Below are 17,300 nucleotides of genomic sequence, written 5' to 3' on the forward strand. Positions count from 1 at the left end.
TATAGCGCCTGGGGAGGATGCGGGAACCATTAGACACAGAGCTATAGGAGGGGGAGGGGGACGGGGGTGACACAGGCAGGATGTTATACACATAGCGCCTGGGGAGGATGCGGGAACCATTACACACAGAGCAATAGGAGGGGGGGGGGGGGGTGACACAGGCAGGATGTTCTACACATAGTGCCTGGGGAGGATGCGGGAACCATTACACACAGAGCTATAGGAGGGGGACGGGGTGACACAGCCAGGATGTTATACACATAGCGCCTGGGGAGGATGCGGGAACCATTACACACAGAGCTATAGGAGGGGGACAGGTGACACAGGCAGGATGTTATACACATAGCGCCTGGGGAGGATGCGGGAACCATTACACACAGAGCAATAGGAGGGGGACGGGGTGACACAGCCAGGATGTTATACACATAGCGCCTGGGGAGGATGCGGGAACCATTACACACAGAGCAATAGGAGGGGGGCGGGGGTGACACAGGCAGGATGTTATACACATAGCGCCTGGGGAGGATGCGGGAACCATTACACACAGAGCAATAGGAGGGGGGGGGGGGTGACACAGGCAGGATGTTCTACACATAGTGCCTGGGGAGGATGCGGGAACCATTACACACAGAGCAATAGGAGGGGGGGGGGGGGGGGGTGACACAGGCAGGATGTTCTACACATAGTGCCTGGGGAGGATGCGGGAACCATTACACACAGAGCAATAGGAGGGGGGCGGGGGTGACACAGGCAGGATGTTATACACATAGCGCCTGAGGAGGAAGCGGGAACCATTACACACAGAGCAAAAGGAGGGGGGCGGGGGTGACACAGCCAGGATGTTATACACATAGCGCCTGGGGAGGATGCGGGAACCATTACACACAGAGCTATAGGAGGGGGGACGGATGTTATACACATAGCGCCTGGGGAGGATGCGGGAACCATTACACACAGAGCAATAGGAGGGGGGGGGGGGGTGACACAGGCAGGATGTTCTACACATAGTGCCTGGGGAGGATGCGGGAACCATTACACACAGAGCAATAGGAGGGGGGCGGGGGTGACACAGGCAGGATGTTATACACATAGCGCCTGAGGAGGAAGCGGGAACCATTACACACAGAGCAATAGGAGGGGGGCGGGGGTGACACAGCCAGGATGTTATACACATAGCGCCTGGGGAGGATGCGGGAACCATTACACACAGAGCTATAGGAGGGGGGACGGATGTTATACACATAGCGCCTGGGGAGGATGCGGGAACCATTACACACAGAGCAATAGGAGGGGGACGGGGTGACACAGGCAGGATGTTATACACATAGCGCATGGGGAGGATGCGGGAACCATTACACACAGAGCTATAGGAGGGGGACGGATGTTATACACATAGCGCCTGGGGAGGATGCGGGAACCATTACACACAGAGCAATAGGAGGGGGACGGGGTGACACAGGCAGGATGTTATACACATAGCGCCTGGGGAGGATGCGGGAACCATTACACACAGAGCTATAGGAGGGGGGATGGGGGTGACACAGGCAGGATGTTATACACATAGCGCCTGGGGAGGATGCGGGAACCATTACACACAGAGCTATAGGAGGGGGACGGGGTGACACAGGCAGGATGTTCTACACATAGCGCCTGGGGAGGATGCGGGAACCATTACACACAGAGCAATAGGAGGGGGACGGGGTGACACAGGCAGGATGTTATACACATAGCGCATGGGGAGGATGCGGGAACCATTACACACAGAGCTATAGGAGGGGGGACGGATGTTATACACATAGCGCCTGGGGAGGATGCGGGAACCATTACACACAGAGCAATAGGAGGGGGACGGGGTGACACAGGCAGGATGTTATACACATAGCGCATGGGGAGGATGCGGGAACCATTACACACAGAGCAATAGGAGGGGGACGGGGGTGACACAGGCAGGATGTTATACACATAGCGCATGGGGAGGATGCGGGAACCATTACACACAGAGCTATAGGAGGGGGACGGGGTGACACAGCCAGGATGTTATACACATAGCGCCTGGGGAGGATGCGGGAACCATTACACACACAGCAATAGGAGGGGGACGGGGGTGACACAGGTAGGATGTTATACACACAGCGCATGTGGAGGATGCGGGAACCATTACACACAGAGCTATAGGAGGGGGACGGGGTGACACAGCCAGGATGTTATACACATAGCGCCTGGGGAGGATGCGGGAACCATTACACACAGAGCTATAGGAGGGGGACGGATGTTATACACATAGCGCCTGGGGAGGATGCGGGAACCATTACACACAGAGCAATAGGAGGGGGACGGGGGGACACAGGCAGGATGTTATACACATAGCGCCTGGGGAGGATGCGGGAACCATTACACACAGAGCAATAGGAGGGGGACGGGGGTGACACAGGCAGGATGTTATACACATAGCGCCTGGGGAGGATGCGGGAACCATTACACACAGAGCTATAGGAGGGGGACGGGGTGACACAGCCAGGATGTTATACACATAGCGCCTGGGGAGGATGCGGGAACCATTACACACAGAGCTATAGGAGGGGGGACGGATGTTATACACATAGCGCCTGGGGAGGATGCGGGAACCATTACACACAGAGCAATAGGAGGGGGACGGGGGGACACAGGCAGGATGTTATACACATAGCGCCTGGGGAGGATGCGGGAACCATTACACACAGAGCTATAGGAGGGGGACGGGGGGGACACAGGCAGGATGTTATACACATAGCGCCTGGGGAGGATGCGGGAACCATTACACACAGAGCAATAGGAGGGGGACGGGGGTGACACAGGCAGGATGTTATACACATAGCGCCTGGGGAGGATGCGGGAACCATTACACACAGAGCAATAGGAGGGGGACGGGGGTGACACAGGCAGGATGTTCTACACATAGCGCCTGGGGAGGATGCGGGAACCATTACACACAGAGCTATAGGAGGGGGACGGGGTGACACAGGCAGGATGTTATACACATAGCGCCTGGGGAGGATGCGGGAACCATTACACACAGAGCAATAGGAGGGGGACGGGGGTGACACAGGCAGGATGTTCTACACATAGCGCCTGGGGAGGATGCGGGAACCATTACACACAGAGCTATAGGAGGGGGACGGGGTGACACAGGCAGGATGTTATACACATAGCGCCTGGGGAGGATGCGGGAACCATTACACACAGAGCAATAGGAGGGGGACGGGGGTGACACAGGCAGGATGTTATACACATAGCGCCTGGGGAGGATGCGGGAACCATTACACACAGAGCAATAGGAGGGGGACGGGGTGACACAGGCAGGATGTTATACACATAGCGCATGGGGAGGATGCGGGAACCATTACACACAGAGCAATAGGAGGGGGACGGGGTGACACAGGCAGGATGTTATACACATAGCGCCTGGGGAGGATGCGGGAACCATTACACACAGAGCAATAGGAGGGGGGATGGGGTGACACAGGCAGGATGTTATACACATAGCGCCTGGGGAGGATGCGGGAACCATTACACACAGAGCTATAGGAGGGGGACGGGGGTGACACAGGCAGGATGTTATACACATAGCGCCTGGGGAGGATGCAGGAACCATTACACACAGAGCAATAGGAGGGGGGCGGGGGTGACACAGGCAGGATGTTATACACATAGCGCCTGGGGAGGATGCGGGAACCATTACACACAGAGCTATAGGAGGGGGACGGGGTGACACAGCCAGGATGTTATACACATAGCGCCTGGGGAGGATGCGGGAACCATTACACACAGAGCTATAGGAGGGGGACGGGGGGACACAGGCAGGATGTTATACACATAGCGCATGGGAAGGATGCGGGAACCATTACACACAGAGCAATAGGAGGGGGACACAGGAAGGATGTTATACACATAGCGCCTGGGAGGATGCGGGAACCATTACACACAGAGCTATAGGAGGGGGACGGGGTGACACAGGCAGGATGTTATACACATAGCGCCTGGGGAGGATGCGGGAACCATTACACACAGAGCTATAGGAGGGGGACGGGGGGGGACACAGGCAGGATGTTATACACATAGCGCCTGGGGAGGATGCGGGAACCATTACACACAGAGCAATAGGAGGGGGACAGGTGACACAGGCAGGATCTTATACACATAGCGCCTGGGGAGGATGCGGGAACCATTACACACAGAGCAATAGGAGGGGGACGGGGGGACACAGGCAGGATGTTATACACATAGCGCATGGGGAGGATGCGGGAACCATTACACACAGAGCTATAGGAGGGGGACGGGGTGACACAGGCAGGATGTTATACACATAGCGCCTGGGGAGGATGCGGGAACCATTACACACAGAGCAATAGGAGTGGACGGGGTGACACAGCCAGGATGTTATACACATAGCGCCTGGGGAGGATGCGGGAAACCATTACACACAGAGCTATAGGAGGGGGATGGGGGTGACACAGGCAGGATGTTATACACATAGCGCCTGGGGAGGATGCGGGAACCATTACACACAGAGCTATAGGAGGGGGACGGGGGACACAGGCAGGATGTTATACACATAGCGCCTGGGGAGGATGCGGGAACCATTACACACAGAGCTATAGGAGGGGGACGGGGTGACACAGGCAGGATGTTATACACATAGCGCCTGGGGAGGATGCGGGAACCATTACACACAGAGCTATAGGAGGGGGACGGGGGGGACACAGGCAGGATGTTATACACATAGCGCCTGGGGAGGATGCGGGAACCATTACACACAGAGCAATAGGAGGGGGACAGGTGACACAGGCAGGATGTTATACACATAGCGCCTGGGGAGGATGCGGGAACCATTACACACAGAGCAATAGGAGGGGGACGGGGGGACACAGGCAGGATGTTATACACATAGCGCATGGGGAGGATGCGGGAACCATTACACACAGAGCTATAGGAGGGGGACGGGGTGACACAGGCAGGATGTTATACACATAGCGCCTGGGGAGGATGCGGGAACCATTACACACAGAGCTATAGGAGGGGGAGGGGACGGGGTGACACAGGCAGGATGTTATACACATAGCGCCTGGGGAGGATGCGGGAACCATTACACACAGAGCTATAGGAGGGGGACGGGGGGACACAGGCAGGATGTTATACACATAGCGCCTGGGGAGGATGCGGGAACCATTACACACAGAGCTATAGGAGGGGGACGGGGGGGACACAGGCAGGATGTTATACACATAGCGCCTGGGGAGGATGCAGGAACCATTACACACAGAGCTATAGGAGGGGGACGGGGTGACACAGGCAGGATGTTATACACATAGCGCCTGGGGAGGATGCGGGAACCATTACACACAGAGCTATAGGAGGGGGAGGGGACGGGGTGACACAGGCAGGATGTTATACACATAGCGCCTGGGGAGGATGCGGGAACCATTACACACAGAGCAATAGGAGGGGGACGGGGGGGACACAGGCAGGATGTTATACACATAGCGGCATGGGGAGGATGCGGGAACCATTACACACAGAGCTATAGGAGGGGGACAGGTGACACAGGCAGGATGTTATACACATAGCGCCTGGGGAGGATGCGGGAACCATTACACACAGAGCTATAGGAGGGGGATGGGGGTGACACAGGCAGGATGTTATACACATAGCGCCTGGGGAGGATGCGGGAACCATTACACACAGAGCTATAGGAGGGGGACGGGGGACACAGGCAGGATGTTATACACATAGCGCCTGGGGAGGATGCGGGAACCATTACACACAGAGCTATAGGAGGGGGACGGGGGGACACAGGCAGGATTTGATACTCACAGCGCAGGCCATCTGCTGACTGGGATGAGTTCTGCGGATTCCGGTAAATATTGAGCAGAGCAATCGTCTGAAATACACGGTACAATTAAGTCATATTATCACAGAATGTTCTTTTACAAAGCACCAATGTATGAACACGGCCATTCTACAAATAATAGGGCACCTTCATTAATTATCAGCGTCTCTTACAGCGCAGCGTAATCCATTGCTTCACAATTACACTATAGGGAAATAGGAGTGTGATACATATCGCAGTAATAAGATGTGACTGGGGAATAACAGACATAGGGCCAGATTTATAAAGCTTCAAAAGTGATAAAGATGAGAGTGATAAAACAACCAGCCAATCAGATCCTACCGCTCATTTTTTCAAACCCAGCCTGTAACATGACAGGTAGGAGCTGTTTGGCTGGCTGTTTATCACTCTCCATGTTATCACTTTTTGAAGCTTGATACATCTGGGCCATAGAGGTAGGAGGGTCCTGCTCGCAGGCTTACACTATATAGGGAAATAGGAGTGTGATACATGAGGGTAAGTGCTACATATTGCAGTAATAAGATGTGACTGGGGAATAACAGACATAGAGGTAGGAGGGCCCTGCTCGCAGGCTTACACTATAGGGAAATAGGAGTGTGATACATGAGGATAAGTGCTACATATTGCAGTAATAAGATGTGACTGGGGAATAACAGACATAGAGGTAGGAGGGTCCTGCTCGCAGGATTACACTATAGGGAAATAGGAGGTGTGATACATGAGGATAAGTGCTACATATTGCAGTAATAAGATGTGACTGGGGAATAACAGACATAGAGGTAGGAGGGCCCTGCTCGCAGGCTTACACTATATAGGGAAATAGGAGTGTGATACATGAGGATAAGTGCTACATATTGCAGTAATAAGATGTGACTGGGGTATAACAGACATAGAGGTAGGAGGACCCTGCTCGCAGGCTTACACTATATAGGGAAATAGGAGTGTGATACATGAGGATAAGTGCTACATATTGCAGTAATAAGATGTGACTGGGGAATAACAGACATAGAGGTAGGAGGGCCCTGCTCGCAGGATTACACTATATAGGGAAATAGGAGTGTGATACATGAGGATAAGTGCTACATATTGCAGTAATAAGATGTGACTGGGGAATAACAGACAGAGGTAGGAAGGTCCTGCTCGCAGGCTTACACTGTATAATAAAATAAATAAAGACAGAAATCAGAAAATCCTGCGACATAATGTCTCCAAACTTGACTGTAAAGCAGCACGGCACCACATTCCTTACTACGTACATAGATATATGGATGGGGTGTGTGGTATAGGATACTGAGTCATTAGCCCACTGCCCGGACTAGAAGGATGGTGAGCGCAACAAAGCCCCTTAAGGGCTGGCTGCGCTTGCCACCTATTTTATCTCTATGGGGGTCGTGGCCCCCCACGAGGGAGAATAGCGGGTGGCCGTCGGGCACCCGTCTGTCGGAGTTTTGACCGCGTCCGGCACCAATGGATGGGCATCTCATGGGAACCTGACTACAGACCTATCAGACTTGCAGAAGGAGACAATGATATGTGCCACAGCCACAATTGGGGAACACACTTACCTGGCTGAACGTGGGCTTGTTATGAAGTCGTGAGCATCGGTCTCCATGGCGACACGCCCCGATCTTAAAGTAAAATGAGCAGTTAACCCTGAGGAGAGAACGAGTCCCTGTTACAAACACAAAGACCAACTATACTAGGGGCCAACCTCATCACCGAGGTTCAGAAACAGCCTAGGACATACCACAAGCACCTTCCCCTATACAATGACAACCAATCACAGACCATCTACCTGCCTGACACCAATCGCCAGTCCTATACATGTGTCTTCATTACTGTATAATAACAACAGGTGCCCCACACCGAACAAAACCAACATAAAGCCACAGGTGCAAATCTCATCCATCAGCCGTGACGGACTCAGAGCAGCACACGTCATCCAGGAGGCAGAAAACAATATTTTACTTGTTGGGATAGCACCATTGGGCAATGTTAGCCCCCACCCCACAGGTGCCCCCATCCCCCAGGTGCCCCCACAGAGGGTCCCCTCCCGGCCTCCATCCCCCAGGTGCCCCCACAGAGGGTCCCCTCCCGGCCTCCATCCCCCAGGTGCCCCCACAGAGGGTCCCCTCCCGGCCTCCATCCATCAGGTGCCCCCACAAAGGGTCCCCTCCCGACCTCCATCCCCCAGGTGCCCCCACATCCCCAGGTGCCCCCACAAAGGGTCCCCTCCTGACCTCCATCCCCCAGGTGCCCCCACATCCCCAGGTGCCCCCACAAAGGGTCCCCTCCTGACCTCCATCCCCCAGGTGCCCCCACATCCCCCAGGTGCCCCCACAGAGGGTCCCCTCCCGGCCTCCATCCCCCAGGTGCCCCCACAGAGGGTCCCCTCCCGGCCTCCATCCCCCAGGTGCCCCCACAGAGGGTCCCCTCCCGGCTTCCATCCCCCAGGTGCCCCCACAAAGGGCCTCCATCAGCTGGGGCCCCCCTGGCCGCCCCTGCGCCCCTCTCTCCCGGGCGTGTCTATGGTCCCCCATCTCCCAGACCCCCGGGGCCGCTGCCATATTCCTCACTTGTCCTTCTCGGTGCCGAAGATGGACGCCAGATACTCCGCCATCTTCCCTCCGGTCCCCGCGCACCGCGCACGTCACCTCCCAGCGACCTGCTGCGTCATCTCACGGCGACCTCCCCAGTGGGCGGAGGTGAATCACCATGGTAACAGGCGGGTGGGCGGGAACGTCAGATCAGGCTTGAGGCTTCGCGCGTGGCAGCAGGCCGCATCCTCCCCGCAGCACAAAGACCCTCTGTGTATAGTGTCCCCTCCCTGTGTATAGTGTCCCCTCCCTGTGTATAGTGTCCCCTCCCTGTGTATAGTGTCCCCTCCCTGTGTATAGTGTCCCCTCCCTGTGTATAGTGTCCCCTCCCCTGTGTATAGTGTCCCCTCCCCTGTGTATAGTGTCCCCTCCCCTGTGTATAGTGTCCCCTCTCTGTGTATAGTGTCCCCTCTCTGTGTATAGTGTCCGCTCCCTGTGTATAGTGTCCCCTCCCTGTGTATAGTGTCCCCTCCCTGTGTATAGTGTCCCCTCTCTGTGTATAGTGTCCCCTCCCTGTGTATAGTGTCCCCTCCCCTGTGTATAGTGTCCCCTCCCCTGTGTATAATGTTCCCTCTCTGTGTATAGTGTCCCCTCCCCTGTGTATAGTGTCCCCTCCCCTGTGTATAGTGTCCCCTCCCCTGTGTATAGTGTCCCCTCCTCTGTGTATAGTGTCCCCTCCCTGTGTATAGTGTCCCCTCCCCTGTGTATAGTGTCCCCTCCCCTGTGTATAGTGTCCCCTCCCCTGTGTATAGTGTCCCCTCTCTGTGTATAGTGTCCCCTCCCTGTGTATAGTGTCCCCTCCCCTGTGTATAGTGTCCCCTCCCCTGTGTATAGTGTCCCCTCCCCTGTGTATAGTGTCCCCTCCCCTGTGTATAGTGTCCCCTCTCTGTGTATTATGTCCCCTCCCTGTGTATAGTGTCCCCTCCCTGTGTATAGTGTCCCCTCCCTGTGTATAGTGTCCCCTCCCCTGTGTATAGTGTCCCCTCCCCTGTGTATAGTGTCCCCTCCCCTGTGTATAGTGTCCCCTCCCCTGTGTATAGTGTCCCCTCCCCTGTGTATAGTGTCCCCTCCCCTGTGTATAGTGTCCCCTCTCTGTGTATAGTGTCCCCTCTCTGTGTATAGTGTCCCCTCCACTGTGTATAGTGTCCCCTCTCTGTGTATAGTGTCCCCTCCACTGTGTATAGTGTCCCCTCCCCTGTGTATAGTGTCCCCTCCCCTGTGTATAGTGTCCCCTCCCCTGTGTATAGTGTCCCCTCCCTGTGTATAGTGTCCCCTCCCTGTGTATAGTGTCCCCTCCCTGTGTATAGTGTCCCCTCCCCTGTGTATAGTGTCCCCTCTCTGTGTATAGTGTCCCCTCCCCTGTGTATAGTGTCCCCTCCCCTGTGTATAGTGTCCCCTCCCCTGTGTATAGTGTCCCCTCCCCTGTGTATAGTGTCCCCTCCCTGTGTATAGTGTCCCCTCCCTGTGTATAGTGTCCCCTCCCCTGTGTATAGTGTCCCCTCCCCTGTGTATAGTGTCCCCTCCCCTGTGTATAGTGTCCCCTCCTCTGTGTATAGTGTCCCCTCTCTGTGTATAGTGTCCCCTCTCTGTGTATAGTGTCCCCTCCCCTGTGTATAGTGTCCCCTCCCCTGTGTATAGTGTCCCCTCCCCTGTGTATAGTGTCCCCTCCCCTGTGTATAGTGTCCCCTCCCCTGTGTATAGTGTCCCCTCCCCTGTGTATAGTGTCCCCTCCCCTGTGTATAGTGTCCCCTCCCCTGTGTATAGTGTCCCCTCCCCTGTGTATAGTGTCCCCTCCCCTGTGTATAGTGTCCCCTCTCTGTGTATAATGTCCTCTCTCTGTGTATAGTGTCCCCTCCCCTGTGTATAGTGTCCCCTCTCCTGTGTATAGTGTCCCCTCCCCTGTGTATAGTGTCCCCTCCCCTGTGTATAGTGTCCCCTCCCCTGTGTATAGTGTCCCCTCCCCTGTGTATAGTGTCCCCTCCCCTGTGTATAGTGTCCCCTCCCCTGTGTATAGTGTCCCCTCCCTGTGTATAGTGTCCCCTCCCTGTGTATAGTGTCCCCTCCCCTGTGTATAGTGTCCCCTCCCCTGTGTATAGTGTCCCCTCCCCTGTGTATAGTGTCCCCTCCCCTGTGTATAGTGTCCCCTCCCCTGTGTATAGTGTCCCCTCCCCTGTGTATAGTGTCCCCTCCCCTGTGTATAGTGTCCCCTCCCCTGTGTATAGTGTCCCCTCCCCTGTGTATAGTGTCCCCTCCCCTGTGTATAGTGTCCCCTCCCCTGTGTATAGTGTCCCCTCCCCTGTGTATAGTGTCCCCTCTCTGTGTATAGTGTGCCCTCCCCTGTGTATAGTGTCCCCTCCCCTGTGTATAGTGTCCCCTCCCCTGTGTATAGTGTCCCCTCCCCTGTGTATAGTGTCCCCTCCCTGTGTATAATGTCCCCTCCCCTGTGTATAGTGTCCCCTCCCCTGTGTATAGTGTCCCCTCCCCTGTGTATAGTGTCCCCTCCCCAGTGTATAGTGTCCCCTCCGCTGTGTATAGTGTCCCCTCCCCTGTGTATAGTGTCCCCTCCCCTGTGTATAGTGTCCCCTCCCCTGTGTATAGTGTCCCCTCCCCTGTGTATAGTGTCCCCTCCCCTGTGTATAGTGTCCCCTCCCCTGTGTATAGTGCCCCCTCCCTGTGTATAGTGTCCCCTCCCTGTGTATAGTGTCCCCTCCCTGTGTATAGTGTCCCCTCCCCTGTGTATAGTGTCCCCTCCCCTGTGTATAGTGTCCCCTCCCCTGTGTATAGTGTCCCCTCCCTGTGTATAGTGTCCCCTCCCCTGTGTATAGTGTCCCCTCCCCTGTGTATAGTGTCCCCTCCCCTGTGTATAGTGTCCCCTATCTGTGTATAGTGTCCCCTCCCCTGTGTATAGTGTCCCCTCCCCTGTGTATAGTGTCCCCTCCCCTGTGTATAGTGTCCCCTCCCCTGTGTATAGTGTCCCCTCTCTGTGTATAGTGTCCCCTCCCCTGTGTATAGTGTCCCCTCTCTGTGTATAGTGTCCCCTCCCTGTGTATAGTGTCCCCTCCCCTGTGTATAGTGTCCCCTCCCCTGTGTATAGTGTCCCCTCCCTGTGTATAGTGTCCCCTCCCTGTGTATAGTGTCCCCTCCCTGTGTATGGTGTCCCCTCCCAGTGTATGGTGTCCCCTCTCTGTGTATAGTGTCCCCTCCCCTGTGTATAGTGTCCCCTCCCCTGTGTATAGTGTCCCCTCTTCTGTGTATAGTGTTCCCTCCTTGTGTACAGTGTCCTTTCCCCTCCCTGTGTACAGTGTCCCCTCCCCTCTCTGTGTACAGTGTCCCCTCCCCTCTCTGTGTACAGTGTCCCCTCCCCTCTCTGTGTACAGTGTCCCCTCCCCTCTCTGTGTACAGTGTCCCCTCCCCTCTCTGTGTACAGTGTCCCCTCCCCTCTCTGTGTACAGTGTCCCCTCCCCTCTCTGTGTACAGTGTCATACAGCTCCCTGTGTATAGTGTCCCCTCTCTGTGTATAGTGTCATACAGCTCCCTGTGTATAGTGTCCCCCCTGTATAGTGTCATACAGCTCCCTGTGTATAGTGCTCCCCTGTATATTGTCATACAATTCTCACTTATAACATACTGCACCCCTATCAAACAGCTCCTGGCCATTAATTATATACATACTAGGTGATTCATCGTGCCCTACGGGCGCTCTTCACACCGGCGTAAGGGGCTGCGCCCCCTTAATTTGTGAACGTTTGTATATGAGAAATATGGTTAGAATTGTATGACAGATGCCTGTATTGCAACTTGAGTTATAGGTGAAATGTGTTACATAGAGAGCATATGATGTGGAAGGGGGTGTGTATTGTTTTGTTTAATTAAAAAGCGGTTACAGAGTAAAGGCCGCCATACACTATGCGATTTGGGCCCGATTTGACCTGATTCGGAGGAATCGGGCCGTGAAATCGGGCCAAATCGCATGTGCAGACATCCCATCCGACCCGAAACGCGGTCCCGTGCGCATCGGGTCAGATTCGGGAGGTCGGACGGGCTGCACATAAGATTTGTTAAATCTTATGTGCAGCCCAAGGCGGGCAGGGGACGCAGCGTAAAGTACGTGCGGTGGAGGGAGCCGAGCGAGGGACTGTAAGCAGGGAGGCAGTGGGCGCACTATCCTGGGCGGGGGGGGGGGGGAATGCCGCAAATAGATACTTATAGTTCCAGGCGGTGAACGCCGCAAGGGGATCAGAGACCGGGTAGCGTAGGGGAAGCCGGGCACATAGAAATGAATTGACAGCCAGTAATTGGCTGAGAGCTCTCGGACTGAGGCCCTTATTCTGATCGGTGCGGATATTCCCGCATGCGGACGGACCGCCGATGTTGATCGTCTGCGCATGTGCAGAGGTAACTCTGCGCATGTGCAGGCGATTTCGCCGCACGGATTCTTTATACGCCGCACAGGGGGCGTAAGGATAAAAATAACAGAATAAAACAACAATAAAAATTGGTTTAAAAAATGACACTGATCATATAGTCACCCTCAGACGATAAGGACATTTCGGTCCAAATAGATGGTCTTGGATTTTTGGGAAATTGTAAGATTGGATGGATGAGTCCACACCTGGAGATGTCGATTTTTTCCTGTAAGGTTAGTAGCAAAGTGAGGGGCCAGTTCACTTTGTGATGCAGGTATTGTAATCCATGATGGATGGTACCAAGGTGGTATAGTGGTACTTGGGGGAACACTGGACCTCTATGGACCCAACCGGGCTTGTTAAGGGGGTGGCGTGCCTCCAGATGGACCGAAGCCTCGGGTGGGGATATGGGTATCCCTGGTGTTCCACTCGCTGAGTTGTTAAGATGGTGGAAAAAGGTTTTCTAGGAGTGGATTCTCCTGATGGAAGGTGTGGTATCCAATAGGTAAAGGACCGTGTGTATCAAATTTTGAGGGGTGATCAGGTCATGCAGGGGCGCACCAACGCGTTTCGCTGCTCTCAGCAGCTTTTTTAAGGTGGCTTACAGTGTCTATTGTCTGGGTTTATATACCCTGTATAATGAGCATAATCACACACACCTGACTGTAATCGTTAGAAAGTAAAAATACATTTGCGTTTGGTATAATAATAACACTTGAAAGTGGGAGACAGACCTATTAGCAACAATTATATAGATGTAGGGAATAACTAAAATTACCTTTAGAAACAATGAAAAAGAAGAAGAAAATATCTCCAGCGCGGGGATCGCAAGGGACGGAAGTATACAGTTACCTGTACTTCCGGTCTTTATTGCGGTTTACATTACTTCCGCATTACATTGCGGTTCACATATAGCACACTTCCGCCTCAGGACATTGTCCAGGACGGAGCGAGTGAGCACTATCAGTGACGCATTTCCGTCACAATTAAACAAGCGCCGAGGTATTTCCGGCAGCTTGCGTGTCAAAGACCGGAAGTACAGGTAACTGTATACTTCCGTCCCTTGCGATCCCCGCGCTGGAGATATTTTCTTCTTCTTTTTCATTGTTTCTAAAGGTAATTTTAGTTATTCCCTACATCTATATAATTGTTGCTAATAGGTCTGTCTCCCACTTTCAAGTGTTATTATTATACCAAACGCAAATGTATTTTTACTTTCTAACGATTACAGTCAGGTGTGTGTGATTATGCTCATTATACAGGGTATATAAACCCAGACAATAGACACTGTAAGCCACCTTAAAAAAGCTGCTGAGAGCAGCGAAACGCGTTGGTGCGCCCCTGCATGACCTGATCACCCCTCAAAATTTGATACACACGGTCCTTTACCTATTGGATACCACACCTTCCATCAGGAGAATCCACTCCTAGAAAACCTTTTTCCACCATCTTAACAACTCAGCGAGTGGAACACCAGGGATACCCATATCCCCATCCGAGGCTTCGGTCCATCTGGAGGCACGCCACCCCCTTAACAAGCCCGGTTGGGTCCATAGAGGTCCAGTGTTCCCCCAAGTACCACTATACCACCTTGGTACCATCCATCATGGATTACAATACCTGCATCACAAAGTGAACTGGCCCCTCACTTTGCTACTAACCTTACAGGAAAAAATCGACATCTCCAGGTGTGGACTCATCCATCCAATCTTACAATTTCCAAAAAATCCAAGACCATCTATTTGGACCGAAATGTCCTTATCGTCTGAGGGTGACTATATGATCAGTGTCATTTTTTAAACCAATTTTTATTGTTGTTTTATTCTGTTATTTTTATCCTTACGTGAAAAAGTTATAATAAATTGTCTAACCTTTTTTACCACACACCTGACCTATTTGTTTATGTTTATATCACCCTTTGTAAAATATCCATCCCTCTGTATTCTAGCGCAGTCAACCACCCCCTTTTTTCTGTAATGGTGGGCGTGTGCTGTAGCCCTGGCTGGGCGGGGGGAGGTTATGTCAAGGGGGTGGAACGTTATACACATGAAAACGTTATACTCATAAAACACTGGTCTTTTCCCTAGGGGGGCGGGTATGTGCATGCCGCTGTGCGGGAACGTTAGCTACACAGGGGATGAGTGACAGATCTGGCTAAATATATAAGATATATATATTACCTAGTGGGATACCCTGTCACACCCTCATCCTCCCACTGCCTTGGCTGCCACCTGCATCTTCTAAACTCCAAGAGCGCAGTTTCTCATGATGCAACTCTGCGTACTGATGCACCGCCACCCGTATCACTTGTAATCTCACAGCTACTCCATGTTTGTATAATTTGACGTTTGAATTGCCTGTGCGCGGTAATCTATATAACCTCCATTCTGTGTCCTGCCGGCATGCCTTGCCCCCCAACATGCCTTCTAAGAAAACTAAGGAGGTTCTTCCCCCCGTGTTGTTTTTCCCACACGAAAGAACACGCCAGCTCATACGAGTTCCCTCAAGCCACCGGCTCTTAGCGCTGCGATGGACACCTCACCACGCAGCCCCCCCAGCTTATTTCCATGATGGGTGCTGACTGTGACCCCGACGCACCGCCCTCGGCCAGGGCCTTGTGTCAAATACTGACCACCTTTAAAGCTGAATTGACCAAAGACTTGGCCTCAGCAATTAGGGAGGTCAAAACGGAACTGGTGGCCATTGGGGACTGTACAGACCACCTTGAAAGGAAAATGGAGGAACTAGTTGCCTCTCATATTGACTTCATATCCTCCTATGATCGCCAACAGACCGAGATTGTGGTAGTTAAAAACAAGATGGACTTGGAGGACAGATCCAGGAGGAATAATAAAATCCGCGGGATCCCCGACTCGGTCTCTAATTCCGAACTGGAAAGTTATGTCACTAATTTGTTTCGCAAACTCCTCCCAAAGGCCGACGAGAGGGAGCTGTTAATAGATCGGATTCATGGACTCCCGAGACCGCGCACAGTCTCTTCGGCACTCCCTAGAGACACTCTCCTATGTGTCCACTTCTTTACTACCAAGGAACGTATCATGAGAGCAGCAAGGATGGCAAGCTACTCCGATGTTCTGGGTGGTTTACAAATCTTTATGGATGTGTCCCGAGTGGACAGAGGCAGAACACAGTGGGTTTTGGGGCACACTTGTAAAGAATGATGATAAAGTATAAGTGATGAAAGATGAGAATGAGAGAGTAAAATTTTACCTTTATTAAACCTTTTAATATACGTCAAGTTTCAAAAGTTCAAAGAATTCAATAATACAAAATCAGTTAATTATACACGTAATTACTTGGTCATGGCATGTACAGTAAATTACATTTTCATTATTCATTTTTTCACATAAAAAATATCAATGGTGAGGCGAAAATGATTTGCGGGGTGGTATCCCGATTGTTAAATACAGCAGGGCTAGTGGTTTAAATGGCATTCAATATAGGCTCAATAGCAATCAATAATCAATATTTGTTTGGACACTATGCACCTGTAGGTCAGGTGTTAATAATATGTAGAAACAGTCATTTATTATATAATAGTCTCTTCAAATGACAGGGAGAAGATTGCACAAGGATTCGATCCAGTAGGTTATAGAGGAATGTCTCCCTTGAGGTCACCTGGTGCTTCTGCTATCTGGGCACAAATACAGCACCAGATATTCCCAAACGGTCTCCCAAATGGTACTGATCCGGCCATTCACTGCTTAGCTGCTGAGATCGGAATGGGATCAGGCGGCACAGTGATGTATGGCAGTATAACCTTACAGATGAGAGAGCCCCAAAGTGGTACGGGGAGCCAAAGAGACACTTCTGCTGTTTCTTGGATATACCAAAGGAATGAGAGCGTGCCAGAGTCAGATAGAGAGTGATAGAATGTGAGATCACTGGAAAGGTATAGGCAGGAAAGTATGAAAATATATGAAGAAATAAGATATGTGCCCTCTGTGTTGATAATCACTTGTGTATCTTGGTTGCCAGTAATTGGGAATACTGCGCACCCAAGCTCATACAGGGGTCAAACTTTGTTACTGGGTTAAAGTATTGCAACTGTAAACATTTGCAATGATTTGACAAATGCAGATAGTTTGTAAACAACAAAGGTTCATTGAGATGAAAATAAACAATAGAGAATTAATTGTATTGGGTCCTGAAATAACCAGACGAAAATATACAGCCATACTTCACTGGATCATTTTCGCACATAAACGATCTTAAAAGTGATTAGCCGAAAATCGGCAAGATATATATTTATGGGTCCTTTAACTTAAGACTTTGCTGGTTAACCTTTAACCAGCAAAGATGACAAGAACTACAAAAGGCTTCTTCCCAATAGCTGTCCACCAACTAAACCGTATTGAACATACCAAATACTAAATACTAACTCAAACT

The 17,300-nt window shown here is 52.2% G+C and overlaps 1 protein-coding gene and 1 pseudogene across 1 annotated transcript in view; both read right to left on the reverse strand.

The window, feature by feature from the left end:
* The window catches only part of U2AF1 (U2 small nuclear RNA auxiliary factor 1), a 29,264-nt gene extending 20,623 nt beyond the window's left edge, over positions 1–8,641 (reverse strand). Inside the window, exons 1-3 of the mRNA XM_083173514.1 lie at positions 8,464–8,641; positions 7,453–7,540; positions 5,851–5,917 (exon numbers count right to left, since the gene is read on the reverse strand). Of these exons, the coding sequence (XP_083029640.1) occupies positions 5,851–5,917; positions 7,453–7,540; positions 8,464–8,507 (199 nt within the window). The 5' untranslated portion in view covers positions 8,508–8,641. The remainder of the gene's footprint in view (positions 1–5,850; positions 5,918–7,452; positions 7,541–8,463) is intronic.
* A 7,911-nt stretch (positions 8,642–16,552) lies between these two features.
* Positions 16,553–16,670, reverse strand: LOC146060836 (5S ribosomal RNA; annotated as a pseudogene).
* Between the last annotated feature and the right edge of the window lie 630 nt (positions 16,671–17,300).

Source organism: Crinia signifera, chromosome 2 (assembly GCF_055691185.1).
Source record: "Crinia signifera chromosome 2, ASM5569118v1, whole genome shotgun sequence".
In the NCBI taxonomy this organism is placed as follows: Eukaryota; Metazoa; Chordata; class Amphibia; order Anura; family Myobatrachidae; genus Crinia; species Crinia signifera.